Raw genomic sequence first — 25,345 nt, forward strand, 5'->3', positions numbered from 1 at the left:
TGTTTGTTTGTTGGTTTGTCAGCAGGATTACACAAAAACACACAGAACAGATTTACATGAAACTTGGATAGAGTACGGATCTCGGCCCAGAATAGACCCCATTTTAACATTGCACAAGAAGGTGTTTTCAATTCAATTCATTTTTCATTAAATTCACAGGGAATAATGTGTGGATTTTGATGAATGAAATCAGGAAAAACATCTAAAAATGTAGGTTGGAATTTGTGAGTACAGTACAGTTTGATGTGGAGCCTAATAAAAATCTATTATTCTTCCTCAACACAAGAGAGATTACATTGTTTAGTAACTGTAGTGGATGGTTGTTACAGGTCTGGTGATCTTAAATTATAGGTAATTTAGGTTTATTGAATTAAAGGGGACTGTTGTGGCTTGGTGGAGGTATGAGCTCTGCTGAGTGCTATTTTAGTCAAAGTTATGACAACATCCTCAGGTTCCTCTGTGATATTTTTTTTCCACAGCAGCATAAAAAAAAGATTTTAAAGCCATGTACAATATGGATGTATTGCTCTGTAGGCAGGTTTCGAAAATCCCATAAAAAATTTGATTTCAGCAAACTTCTCCCAATCCTTGTTCAACATCTTCTCAGGTACCTCTGTGATCATTTTTACGTATTTTGACGGTGGTGTTTTTTTTAATAGTCTGATGCGAAAATCATAAAAATGTCCCATTCAGTTCAACAGAAGCAGATTTTAAAAAATTCATAATAATAATAATATCAAATTGTTTTCAGCAAACTCCCCCAGATTCTTGAATAGTTGGTCTCTTGGTATCTCTGAATATTTTTTAAGCATGTATAGTATTTCCGATTGCACCAGACAGAACTCTGCTCAACACCGGAAGAAGAAAACGCTGGTACGCGAACGCACCGTTTTCCCACAATCCATTGCAGGACAGCTCGAGCCTACCGCATACTTGATTAAAGAGCAGCGTCGCCACGTTACGATTCTTGCCATAATTTCGAAATATTCCGGCTCCCTGTCGAGATGATGTGCGACACCACAAACCGAAGTTTCCGGACGCAGCTAGCCGCCATCCTGGACAAGCTAACGAAGGCGGCCGTGGCTGAAATAGGCAACCTGGCGGATGAATGCTCCTCCGTCCTTCACACCGAGATATCGCTGCACAAGACGGAGAACGAGGCGCTGAAGAAGCGGTGCTACTCGCTGGAGGTCCAGCTGAGGGCAGCGAGGGAGGCACACGCCTACCCCCCACATGTCAACAGCGTCAGCCGCCGACACCCTGCAGGTCAGGATGGTCGCAAATGTGGAGGACAGTCGTTTCTAGGCTAACGGACCGTAGGGGGGGTTGTACCCAGCATGACTACTGTTATAATATATAATATATGTCAGTTTTATAGCAGGTTAATCAGCTTGAGTGTGGACACAAGTCATTAATGTCCAGAGGTGCACATCTGCATCATTAACGCTTCACAATCAGTCTTGACTAATTAATCAGATCCAGCTTTATTAGCCAAATATGTGTAGATATATACTGCTCAGTCACACAGCAAATACATAAGGACAAATATATATATATATATATATATATATATATATATATATATATATATATATATGTTACAGAATGAAGAATAATATATATGGTAAATGGTGCATGACTGTATGTACAGTAGCATTTAAAAGGAAAGGAAAGTGGCTGTATAAACAGTATCAAAATCCCCAGCGGCAAACATCATGAAAGTAAACACAGTGTGACAGGACGAGTAGTGCAAAGGGGAAAAAAGAAGTTGTGCAAACAATGAAGTATAAATCCACGTATACTCTCTCTCTCTATCTATCTATCTATCTATCTATATATCTATCTATATATACACACACACATATATAAATAAATTATGCACAGTGAGCAGGGTATATAATGACAGTGACAGCGTATGATGATGTTAAAATCTGCACTTTGAACGGGACAGATATAGTCTGTAATGTTAGTAACTGGACGTTCTGTTGCTATGTGGTTTTTGACACCGTGTGACCAATTTAAGGTTTCAGCAGATTGACCGTCTAATGTGAACAAGCTGTTCCTAAATTTGGTTTGATTGTCATACTGCCATGTAGCCGAGAAGTTGAAACAGGCTGTGGAACAAGTTGAGCTGGTTCTGTTTGAGCTTTCTTCATGTATATTTTCATTATGATTACCATCCATGGGTGTTCACAATTTCATATCTGCTTCTCCTTCCAGAACAGCAGCTGTCTGCTCCAGCCATCGATGGAGTTTTTGGAAAGGACTGGTGCATGGATCTGTGGAGGGAAGACAAACTCCCACCTCAAGCGAAAGAGACAGTGGAGCCTGCTGCTATGACGAGCATGGGAGCACAAGTCAGTGAATCTCTTACCAACTGGTTTATTTTTTTCTTTTTCAACACAGTCATTTCCTGAGTGAGATGAGATGACCGAGTGTCACATGTTGTGTCTTGTTTATAGGGAATCAACCTATTGGAGAGAGAACCTGATCTCATCTATGTCAAAGAGGAGATATACGATGATCATCCCATTGGTCAACAGATGAGGCTCACGGATAACAGAAAAGGTGAGTTTGGATAAAAACCAAAACAAGATTATGATAACCCCAGAAGTGTCTGTGATTTAACTGCATTTATTCTCATTTGATAGTTGTTGGATTGTTTGAGGAGGACAGCATGCTTCAGGGATCTGTTGATGAGCTGCAGCTTCACTCAGGGGAATTAAACAACTTCACAATGACGGCAGACGGTCAAACACAACTACGTTCACAGACAACAATTATGGACAAGTTAATAGAGGATGCAACGATGAGCGCCCTGGTTGACGACACAATTCCTCCTCCAGCCACCAGCGAGTACTCTGACTATACAAACAATACCCACATGAATGCAACCAAAGAACTCACCATGCAGCCAAAACCTTTGAAGCCCATGAAACGGTTCGAGTGCTTATTCTGTGGGAAGATATTCAACTATTTGAGCAGTTTAAAAGTCCACATCAGGCGACACTCCGGCGAGAAGCCTTTCAGCTGCTCAGTTTGCGGGAAGCGCTTTGCACAGAAGACGTACTTGAAACTGCACCAGCGTGTGCACTCTGGAGAGAAGCCTTACAGCTGTCTAGACTGTGGCAAAAGTTTCTCCCAGAAAAGCTCTCTGAACATACACCTTCGCACGCACACTGGTGAAAAGCCTTATAGCTGTGTGGATTGTGGGAAATGTTATGCATACAAGTATGGTTTAAATCACCACCAGTGTTTCAACTGACTGATCAAATCACATGGTTATTGACAAGAAGTCTAACTGATCAGAATAGCTACTTCTACTAAGTGCTCTCTGTGGCTCAACGTGTGCCAAAATGTATCTCAAACTCAAACGTGGGTAGAAAATGTAAATTTGAAGTAGTCCCATCGACATCAAAGAGAAACACTTGTTTATTTCCATGTGGTCAACAGTGATGCGGTTAAATCTTTGGAGTGTTTTTAGCTTTAATGCCCAGAGAAAAGCTGCAGCGGCAAAACAAGGGTACAGAGAACATCTTCCATTTCTAGTAGAGCTGCAACAATTAATCGAATCAATTATTAAACTAATCTCCAACTATTTTGATAACCAATTAATTGGTTTATTTTTGTAAGGGGAAAAAAAGCAAAAATCTCTGATTCCAGCTTCTTAAATTTGATTATTTTCAGGTTTCATTACTTCTCTGTGTCAGTAAACTAAATATATTTTGGTCGTGGACAAAACATGACATTTTCTTTTTGAAAAACTAATTGACATTTTTCTTTTTTTCATACATTTCTATTACTTTCATAAAACCAAACAACTAATAGGTCAATCAAGAAAAAATAGTTGTTGCAGCCCTACTATCTGGTGTGCCATTTGAATGGGCAGGATTGGGTTAATTTTATTGGTAATCTAAATATTTTTGATGTCCTCAAAAACCCTTTAAAGTTTATTCCACATTTCATGATAGATACGTGTCATTGATCAGGTTAAATTCATTTGCTGCCTACATGTGATGTGACTTGCTCATGCAAACTATGACAAAAAAAACAAAACTTTTGCATGTCGTCATACAGCTGTAACATGCTCTACATACCTCAGTGTCTAATGTCAGACCACAACAGGCTTGTGTCAAATAATGCCAAAATAACTTTCAATAAGTGCTCCATTGTTTGCACACACGTAGCACAAACCTTCCAAACTACCTCTTCACAACAATGTAGAAGTAAAACAACTCGCTGTTTGCTTCATTCCTCAAGTCTCACCGCTGCTCCCATATGTCATGCCTCATTTCTTGACATTTGACACAATAGAAACGGGATGGGCACTTTTTCTTTAAAAAAAAAAAAAGGGATGTTGATGTGTGTGGGTCACATTATATTCAAATGAGTGAGAAATGTTTCATGTCTAAATGTTATTGCTATTTAAAAATGTATTTGTATGGTTGGTTATAGAAGACAAAGTGTGTTGTCAGTGTGCAGACAAGCCAACCTGTTTGTTTTCTAAATGTTTTATCATTCAGTTCAAGGACTCATACGTTTTTATTCTGTACTGAACTGTCATACCTGAAAAGAGCAATTATCTGTACCTATTTTGCCTGTATGATGATTCCCCTGAACAGACCTCACAGACCTGAGTGAATTTTCTTTGCCCAAGAAATAAATCTTGTGCTGTTTTTTCCCTTTTCACTCAAACCTGCATGCCCCTTAAAGAGCCCCATCAGATGTGCATTGTTCTGACTGTCAACGTTTAATATGTAAAGACTCAACTGACAAAACTGAAGTTCAATGCAACTTGGAGTTTCGATTAGACAAAGTAATTAATACTTTATAAGGAGAGTTCTATCAAATAAAATTTTCATCAACAAGTGAACATGAACGTCTTTTTTTATTGTAAAGACACAAACGACTGCTACTAGTGCTAACTGCTTAAAAAAACAACAACTGACAAAAACAGAACATTTCAGTCCACACCTATTTTTTATAAGCACAATATAATAAACAAGTCATTACAAACATGACACTGAACTTCCCTTGCACGAATAAAAGAAGTGGTACGTGATGCCGTCAGTTAACGCTGCTACTGACCGTGTACCACATCAGTCGCTGACAGGTTTCAGCCATCATTTAAGAGGTCTCAAAGCTACGGGCTTATCTCCCACGACCTCACGATTTCTGTGCGCCATTAAATGATGGTTGAGGTTGACCTTCTGTGTGAAGGTCTTCCCACATCGACCACAGCGGAACGGTCTCTCTCCAGTGTGGATTCGTATGTGACATTTCAGATTGCCTTTCTGGGTGAACCCTTTCCCACACAAGCTGCACCTGTAGGGTTTCTCTCCCGTGTGGACGACATAGTGAATCCTCAGCGCCGACGGGTTCGCAAAGTTCTTTCCGCACAAGTGACACGACTTGGCGACTCTCTGAGAGGGAACTGGAGCCACGCAGGTGTGCGAGTTCAACTTGTTCCTGTGAGGGAAATGCTGCTTACAAATATTGCAAAAGTTTGACTTGTGTGACTTCATGTGGTGTGTTAAAGTGCCCTTGTGGAAAAATGCCCTGCTACATATTTGACAAATGAATTTGTCTCTCCTTGGATTTCTGGTGGGTTCAGCATTTAACACGTTACACACATCATGTGAATCATCCAGGCCAGAGCCGTTTTCAGGGATGTTAGGAGGCAATGTTTGCTGCTCAGTGTGGCTGGGCCCACCTTCAGCATTCATCGCTGGCTCCTGCTGACTCTCTTGAACAAACTGTACATCATCATCATCATCATCATCATCATCCTCTTCAATTGGAATAATATGAGTGCTGAAGGCCTCCTCTGTGTCATTGATGGATATCAGCTGCATGGACGGTTCTTCAACACCACCTGCAGACGCAACCTGTTCTCCCTCCTGATCAAATGACAGGCTGCAGGTGCTCCCATCTGCCGAGTACCCGACGGACAGCTGCTCTGGTTCCCCCGCCAGGATTTCTTCATGTTCTGTTGCATTAGAATACAAAGTCAAACACTCGAAAAGCATCGAAAGGCTGCAGCGTGTATTCTCTCATGACAACAGTCCTTCATTCTCTTACCTTCAGCGTTAAGTGTTTCCGGCTGGCAGCTGCTGGCAGCGTCCTCCACAAAATCGCTGTCTTTGATCTCAGTCACAGTAATTTGGCCAGACAGCGTCGCCACAGACTGCAATATAGGAAAAGACAGAATGTTAAACAGCAGTTCAATACAGCAACATTTTCTGTGACAGCAATACTTTACCGGTCAAGTCAAAAATCAAGGAAAAGCATCTTTAGATTATTAAACTTTTATTTGTTACTAGTAAAAAAATAATAATATTGTTATATGGAGCTTTTTCTAATTCCATTATTTCCTTTTGAAAACATGTCTATACTATATAATAATAATAATCTAATCTAATCATTCATAATCTTAATAACATGGGCCAGAGTTCAGACATGAGTCATGTCCAATCATTGTTGTTTTTCAGTGTGCAGGTGGAGACTTTTTATTTGCAATGTTAAGAACATGGATGTTTTTGATTCTTGAAGACTGTACACTTTATTTTTTTGTTTTTAAACTCTTGTTTATTGCCATGTAACACCTCTGTAAACCTTCCTCTTACTTTCTCAGAGGACTGCGGTGAGTCTGTGACTCTCTCCAGGCTGTACGGGTCTCTGTCTTTCCACAGGTCCATGCACCAGTCTTTTCCAAAAATCCCCTCGATGGTGGGAGACACAGACACTGAGGAGAAGTCACACAATAAGGGTGAGACGCGCCAGTAAACACAGAGGCGATGCACATTATTCCTGTTGCTACTGTGAGACTTACCATGAGCCTCCCCGTCTGTGTGGCAGGCAGTTTGCACGCCCACGCTGCGATAACTTTGACCAAACTTGGGGGCGTCGCCTCTCACAGCCGTCAGCTCGCCCTCCAGACTGTTCACTCTCTCTGCCAGGGACGAATTGGCAGCCAGGAGCCGAGACAACTCCAGCCGGAGCTCAGTGGAGTCCTCGTCCACCAGTTTGCAGACCTGACTCAGGACAGTCCTGGCCATCGTCTCCATGATGGAGGAGAGCTGAGAGTGAAACGTGAGGCGGCTCGCCATCACTGACGTCGGCTGTAACATCCCTGCTCACCAGTTAGAGACGCAAATATGAGTGAAAGTGAACGACTGAAACTGTTAGCCAATTTAAAAACGGTGCATTAGCCGTATACGTAGCCAATGAAGCTAATTTGCGCTAACTGTACTCCCAAAGCGGGACCCAAATAAATGTAGCAACTGTCACGTGCTTCCGGCGGATGTAACCGGTCAGCTGCGCTGTATTACCAGACTTCCTGGTCTGCGACTGTAATCGATGCAATTTGTGTAATAAACGATCATAGATGCGGACGGTTTCCACGCGTAAAAACGCAGATTTCAGCAGAGGGACTCGGGTTTGACCGCAGCCGCCAACATGAACACGGAGAAGGACTTCTCGCCGCTGACGCCCAACATCGTGAGGGCTCTGAATGACAAACTGTACGAGAAGAGGAAAGTCGCAGCTCTGGAAATTGAGAAGCTGGTTCGGGAGTTTGTGGCTCAGAATAACTCCACTCAAATCAGACATGTTATCCAGATCCTGGCCTCGGAGTTTGCGCTCTCCCAGCACCCCCACAGCCGGAAGGGGGGTCTCATCGGACTGGCAGCCTGCTCCATCGCCCTCGGTAAGGACTCGGGTCTGTATCTGAAGGAGCTGATTGAGCCTGTGCTCACGTGTTTTAATGACTCAGACAGCCGTTTGCGCTACTATGCGTGTGAAGCCCTCTATAATATAGTCAAGGTGGCCAGGGGAGCCGTGCTGCCCCACTTCAACCTGCTCTTTGATGGACTCAGCAAGCTTGCAGCAGACCCAGACCCCAATGTGAAAAGTGGGTCTGAGCTCCTGGACAGACTGCTGAAAGACATTGTGACAGAGAGTAACAAGTTCGACCTGGTGGCGTTTGTCCCCCTGCTCAGAGAGAGAATCTACTCCAATAATCAGTACGCTCGCCAGTTCATCATTTCCTGGATCCATGTTTTGGAGTCCGTGCCGGACATCAACCTGTTGGACTACCTCCCTGAGATCCTGGACGGGCTCTTCCAGATCCTGGGAGACAACAGCAAGGAGATCCGCAGGATGTGTGAGGTGGTGCTGGGAGAGTTTCTGAAGGAGATAAAGAAAACTCCCTCCAGCGTGAAATTTGCGGAGATGGCCAACATTCTTGTCATCCACTGTCAGGTAGCAGACGAAACAAAGCTCACAAACGACCTGATCCAGCTGACGGCTATGACCTGGATGAGAGAGTTTATCCAGCTTGCAGGTAGAGTGATGCTCCCCTACTCCTCTGGCATCCTAACTGCAGTGCTGCCTTGCCTTTCCTACGATGACAGAAAGAAGAATACCAAAGAAGCGGCCAGTGCCTGCAATTACAGTCTGATGAAGCTGGTGACTCCTGAGGACGATGAGGAGGAGGAGGAGGAGAAGAGTGGAAGCACAGAGTCGCCGTCGAGAGAAGACGGCCAGCCTAAGTCAGAGGCAGACGGCAATGATATGCTGAATGCGTCACAAGAGTCTGTTGGTCTCAGTAATATCAGCTTCTTCACTCCAACGAGTGCTGACAGGCCTCTGGTAACTCTGGACCTGGATGGTATTGTGCAGGTGTTGGACCGGCACCTCCACGACTCCTCCACTGGCATGATGACCCGCATAGCTGTGCTCAAATGGGTCTACCACCTCTACATCAAGACACCGCGCAAAATGTTCCGCCACACAGACAGCCTGTTTCCCATGCTGCTGAAAACACTATCTGATGAGTCCGATGAGGTGATACTGAAAGATCTGGAGGTGTTGGCTGAGATAGCGTCATCTCCTGCCGGCCAAACGGACCAAGTCGGCTCCTGCGACAGCACTGACCACAAACTGGAGCTCAAGGTCCCAGAGAGCGCCAAGCCGGGACAGCAGCCCAGCACCGGCTCCAAAGCAGTGGACTCGTCCCCCTCCACTCCCAGTATGAACTCCTATTTCTACAAGTTCATGATCAACCTGCTGAAACGCTTCAGTCTGGAGAGGAAGCTTCTGGAGAACAGAGGAGCTTTCATCATCAGGCAGCTCTGTCTGTTGCTCCATGCAGAGAACATCTTTCATTCCATGGCTGACATCTTGCTGAAGGAGGAGGACCTCAAATTTGCTTCCACCATGGTCCAGACTCTCAACACCATCCTGCTCACCTCGGCTGAGCTCTTCCAGTTACGCAACCAGCTGAAGGACCTGCGATCTCAGGAGAGCTGCACTTTGTTTTGCTGCCTGTATCGTTCCTGGTGCCACAACCCTGTGGCCACCGTGTCACTCTGCTTCCTCACGCAGAACTACAAGCACGCCTATGATCTCATCCAGAAGTTCGGAGACCTGGAGGTGACAGTAGACTTCCTGATGGAGGTTGACAAACTGGTACAGCTCATCGAGAGCCCCATTTTCACCTACCTGCGGCTGCAGCTCCTAGATGTGGAGAACAACCCTTACCTGATAAAGGCACTGTACGGTCTGCTGATGCTGCTGCCACAGAGCCAGGCCTTCCAGCTGCTCTCCCACCGCTTGCGGTGCGTCCCCAACCCAGAGCTCATGAGGACAGTTGATGAATCCAAGTATATGGACTCTAAACAGCATGTGTCCTCCAGACGTGCCTCTCACACTCAGATTGATTACAGCGAGCTGCTCCAGCACTTTGACCGCGTTCAGAGCAAACACCTGGAGGTCCGACACCAACGCTCTGGACGTGCCTCTGATCACCCCGACAGAAAGCTGATGTGAGGTCGTTGTGCCATATCTGGCCCCGGAGGACAGCCATAGGCGAGAGAAAAATGTTACGGGCAAGAAGAGTATAGTATAAAGTTGTACTGGAAATGATTATTAAGACGCTATTGAATCCAAAAAGTATTAAGTATGATTAAAAACTGTCGTGTAAGAGAAGCACTGGGTATACAATGTCAAAAACAACTTATATGTTTGTACATTTCTTTGCTAATAATGAGGAGAATGTTCTGTAACATAAGAAAACATTTTAAACAGATTTAATACACGTCACACTACACAGACAAATCAAAGTTATTACTTTCCTGTGAGATTTGAAGGATGTACATAAAATCTCATACATCATAAATTGTCGTGGTGATAATATGGTCATATCCCGAGTTTTCATGATTCACTATCAGCAGTTAAGATTTGTTCCAGGCAAGTGAAATGGTCACAGCGCTTTAAGTGGATCTGATTTGCATTTCACTGTTAAATACTTCTGTCATTCAATGTCCATGTGAACCACAGTACTTTCATGGTGTATCCTGTCGAGCAGTATGGACAGAGCATGCGTTCAGGGTTGCCTTAATCTCTTGTCAGCCAGAAAAAACAAGTCTCACATGTAGATTATTGAGCCAGCTCGAGTGAGAGTTCAAACTTTGGAAGCCATGGATGACTGAACTCTGGCTCAAACTGTGGGCTCGTGTTGTTGTGTCACCTCTGTTTCTCAGAAAGTTTATCATACTTTTAATTGTATTCCTTTCTTATCTTCAAAATGTGTGTATTTCTCTTTGTACAGTGTCCATTTATCTTTAAAAGATTCACCCTTTGTCATTCCTCTGAAAAATCAATAAAGTGGACCATGTGATCAAAAAAGTCCCTTTTTTTATCCACATATTAAAGAAAAGCTGTCATTAAAATTAGTGGTTTGAAGTGTGTGTGTGCGGGATAGAGGAGAAAAAGGCAGCAAACACATTAGTGCTACTAATGACCTCTTTCCTGTCCGGGATACATCCTGCATGACCTGCAGCCTTTTGAAAACGATCTAGTCGATACTTTTGATTTATTGTTATAAATAGGCTCATTATACATCAAGCTCCAAATGTCCGCTAATAAATCAGTTTTACTTCTTTAAATCGAGTAAATGCATTATTAACTTTGCCTTTAGGTTTCTTTTGAGCTTGTAATACAGACAGGGATCTATTGAAGCAAATTAATAGTAAAAATAAATCGCATTAAGAATGTCCTCTGAAATATGGCTTGTGATTTTTTTTATAGAATAGTAAAAATGATCCTTTAATCTATTCAAATGCTTCTTAAACCTTAAATTATACAAAACCTTAATGGTACTGGCGAATTACATAAATATATATTTAAATTAAACTCTCTGACAGAGTTGGTGTTTTGACTTAATAAGAAGCCAAAGAAGCATAAAATGATTTTAACATTTGAATGATGCATTATTACAAGATCACCTGCTTCAAAATGATATTAAGGCATGAACTGATATAAAATATAGAGCTCATTGCACAAACTCACAGTAGCTCATTATGAAGCTCATATATATATATTTTTATTTTCTTTCCACCATGCTTGGTTAAAGTGAAAGTGTTTTTATGAACATGATTTGAAACTGACCTCAAAACCTGCTTTCAATGTGCATGTTATTTATGGTGAAACTAGAGGAGCTGGGTCTTCTTCTCTCTCCCCTTATGCAGGACCATAACCAGTTGAAATCACATGGTACATACTGTACATACAGTTTATACTGTATGTCCCACTGCCTGGTGAAGGCCCATCAGTGCTGCATTGAATTTCACAGATGGAGGTTGACATCTCATGCCAGGGTGTGGACGATTCCTGCTGCGCTCTGTGTGCGGAAATCTTCCTGTCTCCAGTGGTCCTCTGCTGCATCGACTGCGATCTGAGCTTTTGCAACTCTTGTTTGGAGCAATTCTGGATACAACATGGTACTAAAGAGTGTCCTCTCTGCTTTAAAGAGAGCATTGGACTTCCACATAAGTCATGTGAAGCACACGGAAATAGACTGGTACTTCTCTGTGTGGCTGATCTGGAGCCAGTCTGCTCTACATGCCAAACAACAGGCCTGCATATGAATCACAGAGTGTACCCCATAAAGGAGGCATTCACTGATTGTAAGGTAAGATTATTAAAAAAATATTCTGTTCTTCCTTTGAGTGCTGCACGACACAGGGGGCATGCGTAATGTATCTATAGGTCAAGCATGTAGGTTATACTTTAACATGACGAATGATCTTTATCTTAGACAATGATTAATGCAGACTCGAAATGTTGAAACTGAAAATGGAAAACTTCAGTTTCACGCGAGGACTCCCTGCTCCTCCCCATGGGCTTTGTAGGCTATGCACTGCAGTAAAATGACTGTCATCTTCCTCATTATTTCTGTTCGTCTCTGAATGAGCTTCCTGCACACACACACTCGCACGCAGATGAGTGTGAACATTTAAACCCACACAGCAAAGCAATCCATCTGTCTTTTCCCAATTAATTTCATCTCAACTGTTTTGAAACCGTTTTCAGTTTAATAAACTGTAGTTTAAGCAGAACAGCTTCCTCTTCAACCATAACTTTAAATTGCGTGATGGAAAATTGTTATGAAATGTTTAAAACACATAAAACTGACTTTATATAAAAGGAAATGCAAATTAAAAGCAGCATCTGTTATCTGCCTAGTAACCATTAGTAATCTGGCATGGCCACAGTGTGTGTGTGTGTGTGTGTGTGTGTTTGGGGGTGCACAGAGGATCTGTTTACTGTTACTATCAATGGCTCTGAACTGCTGCCCCGACACGGGCACTGACTCAAATCAAATTTTCACTTTGGCTTCTTAACAAGCCTGTCACTTATTTGGTAAGGGATTGCTCAGGGCGGCTGAGTGAAAATAAAAGTTTGTTATTTATCACACAGAATGGACTTAATGACTCTTGTTGGACTCTTCTCCTGTAACGTGAGCATTGTTTTGCCATGCTGTGGCATGTTAGAAGGCTTTCAGGGGAGTGTAAACATACAAATACAATTATACCTGTCTATTATTCTAAAACTTAGCATAATAATATCTTAAAGGTCCAGTGTGTAGGATTTAGGGGGGTTTAGAGGCAAAATGATATATGATATTCATAACCACATTAGTTCATTAGTGTAAAATCGATGTGTTTTCGTCACCTCATAATGAGCCTTTTATATCTACAGAGGGAGCAGCCCCTCTTCATGGATGCAATAAGGGAAATGTGGATGCAGCATTGGAGTTGTAGCACCGCCCATTTTTAGTAAAGCTGCTCAGTGGTGCATGATACCAAAAAAGCTTAACTTCTAAGGTATATAAATACCCAGGTCAACCAAACTGTGGGGCCCAAAGAGTGTGCATACTTGAGTCTTCCCCTGGTCGAGCCCACTAACTTCCAGTTTAGCCCCGAGCTAACTTGAATGGGAAAAAAAGGATTTAATCCAAATGTTATTGGAGCGAATGGTTCAAATTCTGATAGTGAAACATGTTGGGGGTTGTGACGCTCCAAAAAAATTAATGTTACTGCTGCTGCGGGTTGTTCTGATAACACAATTTGGCCACAGTGTAAAACCCTGGAGCGGAGTCCGCCATGTTGAATTGCCATGTTTCTACAGTAGCCCAGAATGGACAAACCAAACACTGACTCTACTGTCACTGATGACACTTTTAGTGGTCACTGTCAGAGAGGGTGAGATGAGGGATATTCAGTTGGTTATAAACAGTATTCACACTGCCAGATGCCACCAAAACCCACACAGTGGATCTTTAGGTAATGTCAATATACAGAATAAAGCCTCAAGTGGCTATTATATGTAGCCATTAACTAGACATTTAGTTGCTACAGATACAGTAAACACTAATAACTCGGACCTATTTGTAAGAAAAGTTGATTTTTGAGTCTCATTCCCAACTTGTCAATATCTGACGCTTTGGGATTGGAGGACGGGTTGGCCGCCATCCCAGAGCGTCATTATGTGACCTACAAATAGGTCCTTTAACATAACACGTGTGAGATGTAAGGGCTACAACAGTGTGTCATGTGCAAGAACTGAGGCAGCACTGGCCTACCTACTGTTTCCTATTTCCTTCCCATCTCTTTCTTCACACTTGCCCTATTTTTAGTGACGCATTAATGTTTGGAAACTAACTCCAACAAAATACTTGATGACAGTTCAGACAAGATACAAGATATCAACTTACTGTGAAATATTTTCAAACTTATCAAATTAACCTTCAGGACGACCATGCTACTGTGTGCACACCCTCTATTTCATCAACGGTTTTGTGTTTTATACCAAAAAGAGAAGTGACTGATATGCATAACCATGTGTCAATTCTTAAAATTGCCCGAAGCTAAACTTGCCTGTGGAAACTGTTCCAATGGTCAGCTGGAGCATAGTTCTTCACTCGCATAACTTCAGTCCAAATCAGTTACTTCGGTTTATTTATATCCACGCCCCCAGTCTTAATTTGGACATTGTTTCTCTGTGAACTCTTTCATTACACTCTGACAGGTTGTTTCAACTGACTTCTCAAATTACCAAGAGGTGATCACAGCATGATTAAAGAGCTAACTCTAATCAAAAGACCATCTTGAGTGCAAATATCCTAATCATCATCATAATCTCTTCTGTACTCCTGGAGTTATTCAGGCTGATCTGCACAGATACAATCTCTTGAATGTAAAGCCAATTCCTTTCCATCTGACCTGTGGTGTTTATTTGAGAACGTGCAATGTGAATGCTCAACACAACACTGCATAACACAGGATACGCCTTTGGGAGCTAAGGTATTAACACTTATTCCTGAGGTTAAGATGAGGTTGTGCTCCAGAGTCGTGGGAGGAGCTTCAGATGCTGCCTTGTCATCAAAGCCCTGTGGAGAAGAATGGCCACCCGACGCACTAATCTCGAGGATGACCTTTCATGTCCAATTTGTGGGCATATTCTCAGTCAGCCAGTGGTGCTGACATGCAGACACAGATTTTGTAAAGCCTGTCTGAAAGACAGCTGGGAGACACAAGGCAGTGAGGACTCACACTGCTGTCCTCCGTGCTGGCGCCGCTCCTCTATGGATCAGATAGTGGTGAGCAGCATGCTGCAGAGGTCCTGTGAATCCTTCAAGGAGGACAGAAGCAAGAATGACCCCAGTGCTTGTAAGGAGCATGGAGAAAAGCTCACGCTGTTCTGTTTGGAGGACCTGGAGCCAATCTGTGGTTTATGTGGGAAAGCAGCTGCACACATTGGGCACAGGCTCTATCCCATTGGGGAGGGTGCCCATGACTGTAAGGTAGGCACATTAAAGTAACAGGGTCGGTCACCCCTCTATCTAACAATGGTGGCACAATTTCATTGTTTGAGCTGCATATTAATACTTTTTCCTCTGTTTTATTACTCCTCTGGCTGCAGCAAGAATGAATGATGATGGAACATCTACTGAAATATCTGTCATCTTGTTTGGATCCTGAATTTGATATATTACCTGAAGTTAACTAAAATGGATTACAACGGGGGGATAATTCAATTTTATTTGACAATCATATTTGATTCAGTTGACCGGTTACAATAAAATCTCAAAGGCTATCCGTGATTTGATTAATAATAGAAGCTGCATCTTGTACCTGGACATTGTTTTAAGTTTTTCAGCATTTTGAAAGTAGTTCATTGTGTTTTTCACTAGTTTTGACTTTAATGCCCTTATTACCTTTGTGCTTCCCTAAGCCTGATATGCTGCTATGTGTGAAGGTGTTTGGTAGAGTTCATTAACATTCTAATAATAGATTTATATTTTTGGTTTGCTGTCGCCATTGGTGTCCCGAGAGGACTGAAACTCGACTCCCAAAAGGTTTCTGTGACGCCACATTCATTCTACTCCTGCGCTCCGATCTATTAATGTAAATTGAATCCACTGGTTTCCTTTTTCTGCCTATCTGAGTTGGATGAGCTCAATCAATTTAGCTGTAATCAGGGCATCAAATCCTTTCCCATAGATTTGTACCAAGTTGATATTGCACAACTTTGCATTTACAGGGAATATTGCCAGGGCAGAGAAAATGCCAGCTGAGAGCCCCACGTTGTGCTGACAGCCTGACCACCTGCCAGACTGACCCTGATCTAAAGTGTTGATGCTCTGTCACTGACTTTACAGGAGGAGCTGAAGAGTGCCCTGCTGCCTTTGAAAGAGAAGCTGCAGCTGTACAAGAAGGCGAAAACACTCTGCGAAGAAATGGCAGAACATGTCAAGGTACTGTCATTTCCATCAGTACATCATGTTACCCTGAACATGGCAAAGAGTTGTGTGTGGAGGCAATGATCACCCATCAATCATGTCTCTTTCCAGAACCAAGCTGAACATACCGAAACACAGATCAAAGAGGAATTTGAAGCCCTTCACCGTTTCCTGAAGGAGCAGGAGGCTGCCAGACTTTCTGCTTTAAAGGCTGAGGAGGATCAGAAGAGGCTGATGATTAACCTGCAGATTGAAGAGATGAGCAATGAAATGCTCTCTCTCTCCAACACCATCCTGTTAGTGGAACAGGAGATGAATTCTCATGATATCCCATTTCTTAAGGTAGATAATACTGTTGCCATTAATGACTTAAATAACAAATCTTTACCACAATATTCCTTACCGTCGTTCGTGCACATTACTTAAGTTGTCTTCTTGTTGTTTTCAGAATTACAAGGAGACAATTAAGAAGTAAGTTTTACTGCCACATCTGAGATCCAGTTGAGGTTTACTTTAGGATAATTTATCTCTAGAGACCATTCTCAACTACTCACTACAAGTGTCTTTTCAGAACCTGGAGAACTACCATTGACCCAGAACCTATTTCTGGTGCTCTGGTTGATGTGGCCAAGCACGTGGGCTCTCTGAAATATCAAGTGTGGGAGAAGATGAAGAGTATAATTAAATATAGTGAGTTACTCAAACAATAATTAGTCATGTTTTATTTCAGCCCTTCTCATTCCACATTAGTAACTTCTGCATCACTTTTTTCTCTCAAGATCCTGTTATCCTGGATCCAAACACAGCAGCAAGCTGCTTCATCCTCTCAGAGGATCTCACAGTTGTGCAGAACTGTACCCAGATTTTCAAGTTGCCAGACAACCCAGAACGCTTTGACATCAGCGCCGAGATGCTGGCGGCAGAGGGCTATACCTGTGGACGCCACAGCTGGGACGTGGAGGTGAAGGACAACACCTACTGGGTTGTGGGAATAGCCAGCGAGTCTATCAACAGGAAGGGAAAGCACGTGCTGACACCTGCAGAGGGATTCTGGTCTATAAGGTTTCGAAACGGAGAGCATAAGGCCTGCACAGCACCATGGGAGCCGCTGAACATGACAAAGCATCCTGACGTGATCAGAATAGTTTTAGACATGGACCGAGGCAAGGTGACCTTTTACGACCCTGGAGAGAGAACACCTCTCTACACCTTCAAAGAGGTCATCACACCCAGAGCCTTTCCCTACTTTTGCACGGCCTGCAAAGAGCATCCACTGAAAATCCTACCCACAAGTATACTGGTGTCAACAGACCGCTGATACACATGAGAGACATTTTGCCAAACATTTTTTGGATAAAAGTCTGGTACAAGACATGAAGGGCTATCATGCTTGCAAAGGTTTGATAATATTTGCTTTTGCAAGAGATGACTGTGAGGACCTGCTGCACTACATGTCCAAGAAAACAAAAGCAAAATTTACCTCTTAGTTACTTTTTTAATGAATAACATGAAACAAATTGTTTTAAAATATTTAATTTGAGTTACAACAAAAAATGTAGTCTGTGAGATAGGAAATTGTAAATACCTTCATAATCTTTAACAACTATATATATATATATATATTACTACACAGATAAGATTTGTTACATTAAACATCAGTCACTATATGTGACTCAGCTTTGCATGACACAAAATCACTACTGTGATTTCCACAATCCTTTGAGCTCCTCTCCAAGTAATGCATAAAAAACACAGATCTGAAGTTTCATATAAGGCACATACAGTAACAACTTTTGTGTATTTGCAAACCCGTGCCACTGTTGTTCAGAAGTTCAAACATGACAAGTGAGATTAGTTTTTCATTGCATTAAAAAAAGAGTCTATGGTTAGTGTTTAATCTAGTTGTCGTGTGGTGTTAGAGGGCTTCAGCCTCACACAAACCCACAGCAGTAACTTCATTGCTTCACACTCAAGTATTGCTTCAACCTACACAGAATTATTCTTGCAGCATATTTTATAAATGGGTATATACCCTGTAACAGAGTTTGATGTGATACTACTCCTCGCTGTCCTAACATGTATCATATTGCATTGTGGGAGGTGCCCACTCCATGTGCGGTAATGCTCAAAGGCTTTTTGAGGTGTTCATTTGCTAATTAAAAAAAAAGTTATTAAAAAGGGAATAAACGCCCTCCTAGTATGTCCTGGTGTGTTACTCATACAGTGTTAAAAACTTCATATGTAACATTACTCCGTACACCTATGTACTGTAAGTAGTCCTCCCAACTCAGTTCCCTGAAAGGTTAAAATCCGGGCAGGTGGTCCACAAAGACTGACTGTTCCTGACACCAGCATGTGCATAACTTATCCTCTCTCAAGAGCATCTGGCACACAGGCTGCCCTGCTACGGCCTCCATGTCATAAAGACATTCTTCCCTCAGCTAAAGCACTGTATAGCTCCTCGTCTACAGCCTCATAACGTGCAGCTCTTGCGTTCAAAAAGTAGATCTGGTCAGTAGTGAGACGTGGGTCAAATCCCTCCCTCTGCAGCCTGGTTTTCTGGATTTTAAATGTACCTATGCAAGAACGTAGAGATACATAAATGTATTTAATGGTAAGAAATCGTAAGTGATAGCAAACATTTTTATGAACTTAAGAGAGGACAGTTTACCTGTGGTGTCTACTTGTGGGGAGATACGCAGGAACACAGGGCGAGCATACGGTGGAAGAGCTCGCTGGACTTCCTCCAAGAAATTGTTGCAGTCAAAACTCCCTGTAGTGTCTGCAATGGCAGCCATGCCGGCCTTACCTTCCACACCTGGGACGACACATGGAGTAGTGAGTACAGTCAAAAGCAATTTGCATCAAAGCGAAAAACTGGGGCTGTCACAAATAAACGTGGTACTTTCTTTAAACTTGCTGTCGTTATTTTCTAATATACTTTCCTATTTGTGTACTTTTTCTTGAGAGACAAGGACAGTTTCAAAAGTCCATGGGAGTGAGTGTTAAGAACAGATATGGTCCCGATGTAATGCTGAAAGAAGTACATGTACAAAATTAACTTTCACCTTGCACTGCCACACCATACACAGCTACGTCAGTCTGACCCAGAAGACTGCTGAGAATGCCCTCCACCTCGGTGGTGGAAACATTTTCTCCCCTCCAGCGGAACGTGTCCCCACCGCGGTCACGGAAATACATGTAGCCCAGCTCATCCATCACCAGCACATCACCTACAGGAGACATTTGCATCCAAACATAAACAGCAGTATAAATATGAAGGGTTCATTTGCAAGAACAAATAAAAGCAACTCTCCATATGTATGTTGAGAAATAAAAGGACTAGTAACCTGATATATATGCAGAATCATTTTTCTTAAAGACATTGCTCGCTATCTTCTTCCTTGTAGCATCCTGGTTAGCATAGCCATCGAAACGCCGTAATGGGTCCTTTTGGTTGATACGACCCACCAGAAGCCCCGGTTCCCCTGCAAGACATGGTGGAGACTAATGGAGTGCTTTCAGTCGAACAAAACACTTAAAAAACACATACTTCATCCATTAAAGTAATGATAGTAGTTTTTAGTGTTATTTACCAGGGCGGCATGGCACACAGAGGCCCTGGCTGTTGCGAACCAGCTCCATGCTGTCCTCGTCCACCCTCACCAGACGGATTGGGTACACGTTGGGGAGAATGCGACTGTTGAATCCACAGGCTCCCACCTGGCAGGACAGAATCAGCTCAACTCTAATCCAATTTACACTTTTTTTTTGCAGACATAAGTAAGACTGTGATTTCTGACCTTTCCATCCATGTTGGCAATGCTGCAGTTGCACTCGGTTGCTCCGTAGAACTCGCCAATCTGTGCCACCCCAAAACGTTCTGTGAAGGCCTCCCACACACTGGGGCGCAACCCGTTTCCCACTGCCAGCCGAACTTTGTGGTCTTTTTCTGATGGCCGAACTGGCTGAGACAGGAGGTAGCGGCAGATTTCCCCGATATACTGCACCACCTACGACGAGAGAGCAGTCTTGTTATTGTAGCAGCACAAAATTAATCTTTCATAGTTATTGATTTTGTAAAATACGGCACTTCTGAAAATTTTCCAAACACAAGCTCTTACAGTGCAGTTGTGCTTAATGCAATCTTCCCAGAAACGGCTGGCAGAGAATTTCTTCTTCACTACCACAGTGAGTCCGTGGATCAGGCACTGACCAACTCCCATGATATTACCTAAAAAGAAGAGACAGCAAACACTTCATAAATGGAAACTCAAAGTGGAAAACTGTTCATGAAGAGCTGGAGGATACCATCACATACCTGCTGAGTGATAGAGAGGCAGGCAGTCATAGATGATGTCATCGGAGCGCATGCGAAAGGCAAAATACCCAAAAGCTGCAATTCTGTAGTAACTGTTGTGGGAACATAGGAGATATTCTCAGTCTATCATCATTTGTGAAGCAACTGTAGCAACTCTGGAGAGTTCTGCTTTTCTGTGAGTAACATACCGACTGTGTACCACAATGGCAGCCTTTGGCAGTCCTGTGGTGCCGGAGGTGTAAATGTAAAAAAGACGATCTGCAGAAGAGAATACAACAGAGCAGTACAATTATACGCTGCAAATTTAAGATCCATACAGGTGACTTCACAACATTCAGACACTGCTGGAATATCATCATATATATCCTTTAACTAGGAAGTCACACTGAAATAAGTATCTGTTTCACATGGAAATGAAACGTATGGGTTATGTCCTAAACCTATGTCATAATACAGCGTGTAGAGAAAGCAACAATATTAAGGCATGTGTGAAGAAACTGCAGTGGGCACTGACCACTTCCATTATTCAGTGAACCCAAAGAAAGACAGAACAGAAAATAAAGTTGTTGTTTTCATTCCACCGCATGTTTTCCTGAGCAAAACAAATCTCTAGTATGTCTCGGGTTCACACCTTCAATACTGAAATATATATCCATTAATTTCAGATTTACCATTGTTCGGGGATATGGTTTGTTATTCAGACCATACACATCTCAACAAGTAATTCATACCTACTCCAGACAGCTGTCCAGGGAAAAATGTCAATATCGGTCTTGAATTCAAAATGACTCATCACGCTCGAAGTTCTACACAGCCGAGTGTTCACCTCATCACACTTGAGTCACATAATTACTGGAAAGCAATTTCAGTTCAGAAACTAGACAGCAGACTGAGAAAAAATGAATTATAAGAGGACATACACACAGGGCATTCAGAATAGAGTAAAAACATAACAATGGTTGGGTTTGAAGAGGATGTTCAGGAGGGAACTCATTAAAAAACAGATGAACTCTTAAACAGGTATGGTACTCACCGTTCATCCCTTTGGGGGGAACACAAGGTGAAGGGGGATGTCTGGCTGCAGAGGCTAGCATTGGGTCCAGAGGTTGAGCACTCAGACTGGCCAGATGTTCTGCACCGAGGTCTCCTGTACAGAACCGTACCATGGACTGGCTGAGGGAGGACCTGACCTCCAACATGGCTGAACAAGAGGAAGAGGACACCAGTCAGGTCAGTTAAAACTCTCCATTTTAAATAAAAACATACCGTAAATACAAAAAACCTAATTCTAAATCTAAATCTGTTCAGCTCAGGGGCTGCATGCTTTATGCTAACATTAGCTGCTAGGAGTGTGTTGCTGTGTCTTTTATTGGACTTGGGCTGTTTGCTTAGTTGGACTCGATTAGCAGCAGTCTGTCACTGCTGCTGCTGCTCACTTGTTCTTTGAGTCTGGGGCTGTGTGCTTAGTGCTACCGAGTTAGCAAGCTGCTGAAGAGCAGGTTCAGAGACTGTTTACTGTGACCGCAGCACATCGTTGTCATGGCTAATCATACCCAACTATCTCATGTCATGTCACTGAGTAAGAGAACACGTTATCATAATAAACATAAACAAAGAACAAGGCTATTTTAGTACTCATCGCCATCAAGCTAGTATGTTAGTACTGGGACATTTTGGCTTCACTTTCTCAGCCATTCTTGTGCTAGTAGCTCAATAACAGCTTTAGCAATACATCAACCTAGCCCTGTGGAAGATTCCGGTCATACACAATGAGTGTGCACATGCAGGCACGTAGGTAGACGGACAGGAAGCCTGTCCAATCTTTTCATACGGGCTGAATGAGACGATTGGATGGGCTTATTAGAGGCCTTCTGCAGCCACAGTTATGGATTTCTTTCTTATATTGGTTAGAACATTTGAATTTTTGATTGCTGTCTGTCCTTAAGAGATTTTCTACAAATATAACAAAAAATTCCTATGAATAACTTACCATCCCTAGCCTTCAATTGTGACTTATATCTGTCAAAATAATCACATGATTTCTTTGCATATGTTTAGCCCTAGCTGTAACAAAGATACTTCATTAAATCAAATGTCAAACTAATCATAATATAACTTCTGAAGCAATTATGCCTATAAAACTGACAAATGATAACATCACAGAGCCGTGTGATGAGATTAAAAGAAAAGCAGAGAATACAAAATGGATGACTGATCAAATAATGAAAACATTCCACTAACATAATTAAATTACACACTCAGGTGGGACATCACAGAGACCACAGGGACAAAGGAGTCACGTGTTTCTATTGTAACAGAGAACGAAGAGAATCAAATGTTAACTAACTTCAAAAAGAGATGGCAAAGAAGGAGTTGTGATCATCGGCAGCATGTCCTGACCACATGACATGAAGGAGACACAGTCATTATCACACACAACATGAGTGTTAAAGTGTGACGCCACAGCACGAAACGCTCCCTTGATGTTACACACAAAATGTTTCAAAATCCGGACATTTTTCAATAAAATTGATCCGTTTAACACACTTACCATCAGCAAGCTCAGCTCCGAACACAATAGCTCGTGACCCTGACACCCCGACACAGTGCAGGAGGGAATCATGGCGCAGGTTGAAGTTGATGAGTGCAGCTTCCACCCCGACCTTGGCAAAGCCCAGCCAAAGTGCCACCTGTAATGGCCTGCTTTCCATGAAGAGAGCCACCACGTCCCCAGAGACCCATCCCTGACCTCTCGCCCAGTGGGCCACTGCATTAGACAACTCATCCAGTTGTGCAAATGTCCATGTTTCACCTGTAGCCTCATAGATCAGTGCTGGTTTATTTGGGTGGAGTTTTACTGTCTGGGCGAATATAGAAGGAATGTTGCTTCCATTGCGCATGTAGCGCCACAAAGCCAGCTTCACTCTTAACAGCACGTACAGGCCACTGGTGAGGGTCAGAGGAGGAAGACAAGAAGAAATTAGGAAAGTAAACATATAGAACCACTGGCATTACCAGAGCTGTATTTGGACATATTTAAAAAAGGACAACCTCAGCCCAAAATCAAAAATACATATTTTCCTCTTACCTGTTGCACAGGATATAATGTTGGCGGTTAACGCTTCTGCAAACCACAGATACGTCTAAGGTTGACATTTTTATAAAAGCAAAACCAACTCTTTTTCACATGAAGTCGGACCATCTCCATCCATTATCGCGGTGTCCAAATCATAATTGTTCTCTGACCTTAACCAAGTGGTTTTTGTGTGCAAACCTAACTGGAGCATAAGCACAGCGCTGTGACGAGAGTGAAATAGAAAATTTAACCTAACCAAACGTAATGTTGCAACATAAAGAAACTCATCTGTGGTTTTTTAGAAACTGCTATTTTTCCATAAAGATTGTTTTGGTGTGAGTTGTCATGTTTTGGACACATCGGCTGTAGAGTTGTCTGCCTTCTCTTGATTATAATGGAGCTAGATGGCAATCGGCTTGTGGTGCGAAATACTCGCTTCACCCCACAGAAGAAAGCAAGCATCTACTCATGGATGCGAGGCTAGTTAACTAAGCTAAGTTACAGCTTAGCCAAGGAGGACGCCATTAATGTTTATCCCACGCTGTCATGAGCCAAGCTCCCTGTGGTGTGAAAAAATATTATTCCTACATGAAACTGCTCACAACAAGGTCTCAGGATTATTTTTGAGTATCTGTGTGCTTTTGAGTTTTTCAGATGTACTTTTCATACGCCGAGTGCTTCCATTGTATTGGAGAGAAAATTCAGCAACTCACACCACAACAATGAGGATGGATAAACAGCACTACAGGTGAGAGGAAACATGCATTTTTTTTTTTATTTTGGGGTTGAACTGTCCCTTTAACTTACTTCAGGTCTCTCTTGGCAGTGCGTGCTGCAATGTAGAAGTATTTCCAGGTTCTTGTGCCCAGATATACCCCAAGGCCTGCTGCCAGACTCCAGGACCAGGACACCCCGAAGAGACGCAGCATTCCCATGGACCCCAGAGAGGCTGAGACACTCGCTGCATTGTGCATTCTTGTCATGGAGGAAATGGACAGAGATGGGCTTTTATGATAGCCTAACATGGCTTCAGTGTACAGTAGAACAGGCTGGTACAAACTAGACACGTTTATTTTTTTTTATATAACTTAATATCTAGGGCAACTATATAAAAGCCCCGAGCAGGGACAAAGTTATCAGTAAGTTAGCACACAGCTATCAGCTCTGATTTAACGGACATCACCTCTCTGGCTCCACAAAGTGTCACTGTCAGCCTCAGCAGCTGAACCACACGTTACACACAACTTACCTACGAGTCAATGGGCTGAAGCGATGTCACCTTTCACCCGATAACCCCGCCGGTCGGGACAACTTTTCACTTCGTTACTTCCGTGGAAAAAAATGGTCGAATATTACAAATCTCCCTCTGGATGTCGAGGCGTCGAGGAGACGTACGAAGCAGCGGGTTTTTAAAAGCAACCAGTAGTTTGTAAGTGTCACGACAGTTTGAACAGCTCACTGCTCGTCAACGCGGTTGTTGTCAAAGTTAGCTAGTGGATAGTTTGCATTTCAACGATATTTTAAAAATGCGTCATACGTACGCGACTGAGTCCGGTAGGCTGGCATCTACGAGGGGAGGGGGGGGATCATAATTTGGGCCCGACATCCAAAAACAGACCGAAATCTGAATGAGAGCAGTGAAATGAGGAGTGAATCAGGCTATTTTCTGTACTCCATGTTGAATAGAGTCCTTGCTAAAGAAGCACCGCCCACCCCGGGTGAAGAGCTTTCTCCAGCGGCTCTGCCATTGGCTAAACTCGACGCTCGTCAAGCTTTCCTCGATTTTGATTGGACAATACTGACGCCGCCCAATTGCTCAACCATCAGATTTGCAGGTGGCCGCTATTGATAGTAGCACCGG

General features: G+C 42.8%; 5 protein-coding genes across 6 annotated transcripts; 3 read left to right on the top strand and 2 right to left on the bottom strand.

Annotated features, from left to right (window-relative positions):
* The first annotated feature begins 888 nt into the window (after window positions 1–888).
* Window positions 889–4,604, top strand: LOC311268555 (uncharacterized protein). The gene is made up of 4 exons (XM_084372234.1): window positions 889–1,266; window positions 2,221–2,357; window positions 2,463–2,568; window positions 2,652–4,604. Exons 1-4 carry the CDS (start codon window positions 1,005–1,007, stop codon window positions 3,263–3,265), a joined length of 1,119 nt encoding a protein of 372 aa, XP_084228360.1. The 5' UTR covers window positions 889–1,004; the 3' UTR covers window positions 3,266–4,604.
* Window positions 4,341–7,130, bottom strand: LOC311268554 (uncharacterized protein; the record flags this gene model as incomplete). Its single annotated transcript, XM_084372233.1, has 4 exons — window positions 4,341–5,989; window positions 6,082–6,187; window positions 6,627–6,745; window positions 6,833–7,130. 4 exons carry the CDS (start codon window positions 7,128–7,130, stop codon window positions 5,124–5,126), a joined length of 1,389 nt encoding a protein of 462 aa, XP_084228359.1. The 3' UTR covers window positions 4,341–5,123.
* A 318-nt stretch (window positions 7,131–7,448) lies between these two features.
* Window positions 7,449–10,710, top strand: vac14 (vac14 homolog). Its single transcript, XM_084372232.1, has one exon. It carries the CDS (start codon window positions 7,459–7,461, stop codon window positions 9,829–9,831), a length of 2,373 nt encoding a protein of 790 aa, XP_084228358.1. The 5' UTR covers window positions 7,449–7,458; the 3' UTR covers window positions 9,832–10,710.
* Window positions 10,711–11,620: 910 nt separating this feature from the next.
* Window positions 11,621–17,413, top strand: trim35-13 (tripartite motif containing 35-13). 2 transcript variants are annotated; one of them, XM_084371768.1, is made up of 6 exons: window positions 11,621–11,974; window positions 16,007–16,102; window positions 16,199–16,429; window positions 16,536–16,558; window positions 16,659–16,777; window positions 16,867–17,413. In XM_084371768.1, exons 1-6 carry the CDS (start codon window positions 11,636–11,638, stop codon window positions 17,403–17,405), a joined length of 1,347 nt encoding a protein of 448 aa, XP_084227894.1. In that variant the 5' UTR covers window positions 11,621–11,635; the 3' UTR covers window positions 17,406–17,413. The 2 variants fall into 2 exon arrangements, with proteins under 2 accessions (XP_084227894.1, XP_084227893.1); XM_084371767.1 differs by lacking the exon at window positions 11,621–11,974 and adding an exon at window positions 12,003–15,148.
* A 1,088-nt stretch (window positions 17,414–18,501) lies between these two features.
* Window positions 18,502–25,182, bottom strand: slc27a1a (solute carrier family 27 member 1a). The gene is made up of 13 exons (XM_084371766.1): window positions 24,734–25,182; window positions 24,292–24,459; window positions 22,960–23,354; window positions 21,442–21,609; window positions 20,597–20,666; window positions 20,409–20,500; window positions 20,212–20,321; window positions 19,891–20,100; window positions 19,684–19,810; window positions 19,438–19,575; window positions 19,156–19,320; window positions 18,759–18,905; window positions 18,502–18,663 (listed from the first exon to the last, which is right to left on the bottom strand). The coding sequence occupies exons 2-13, from the start codon at window positions 24,456–24,458 to the stop codon at window positions 18,506–18,508; spliced, it is 1,947 nt and encodes a 648-aa protein (XP_084227892.1). The 5' UTR covers window position 24,459; window positions 24,734–25,182; the 3' UTR covers window positions 18,502–18,505.
* Window positions 25,183–25,345: the final 163 nt, after the last annotated feature.

This window comes from Pagrus pagrus, assembly GCF_965226575.1.
Source record: "Pagrus pagrus genome assembly, chromosome: 13".
NCBI classification, from domain to species: Eukaryota; Metazoa; Chordata; class Actinopteri; order Spariformes; family Sparidae; genus Pagrus; species Pagrus pagrus.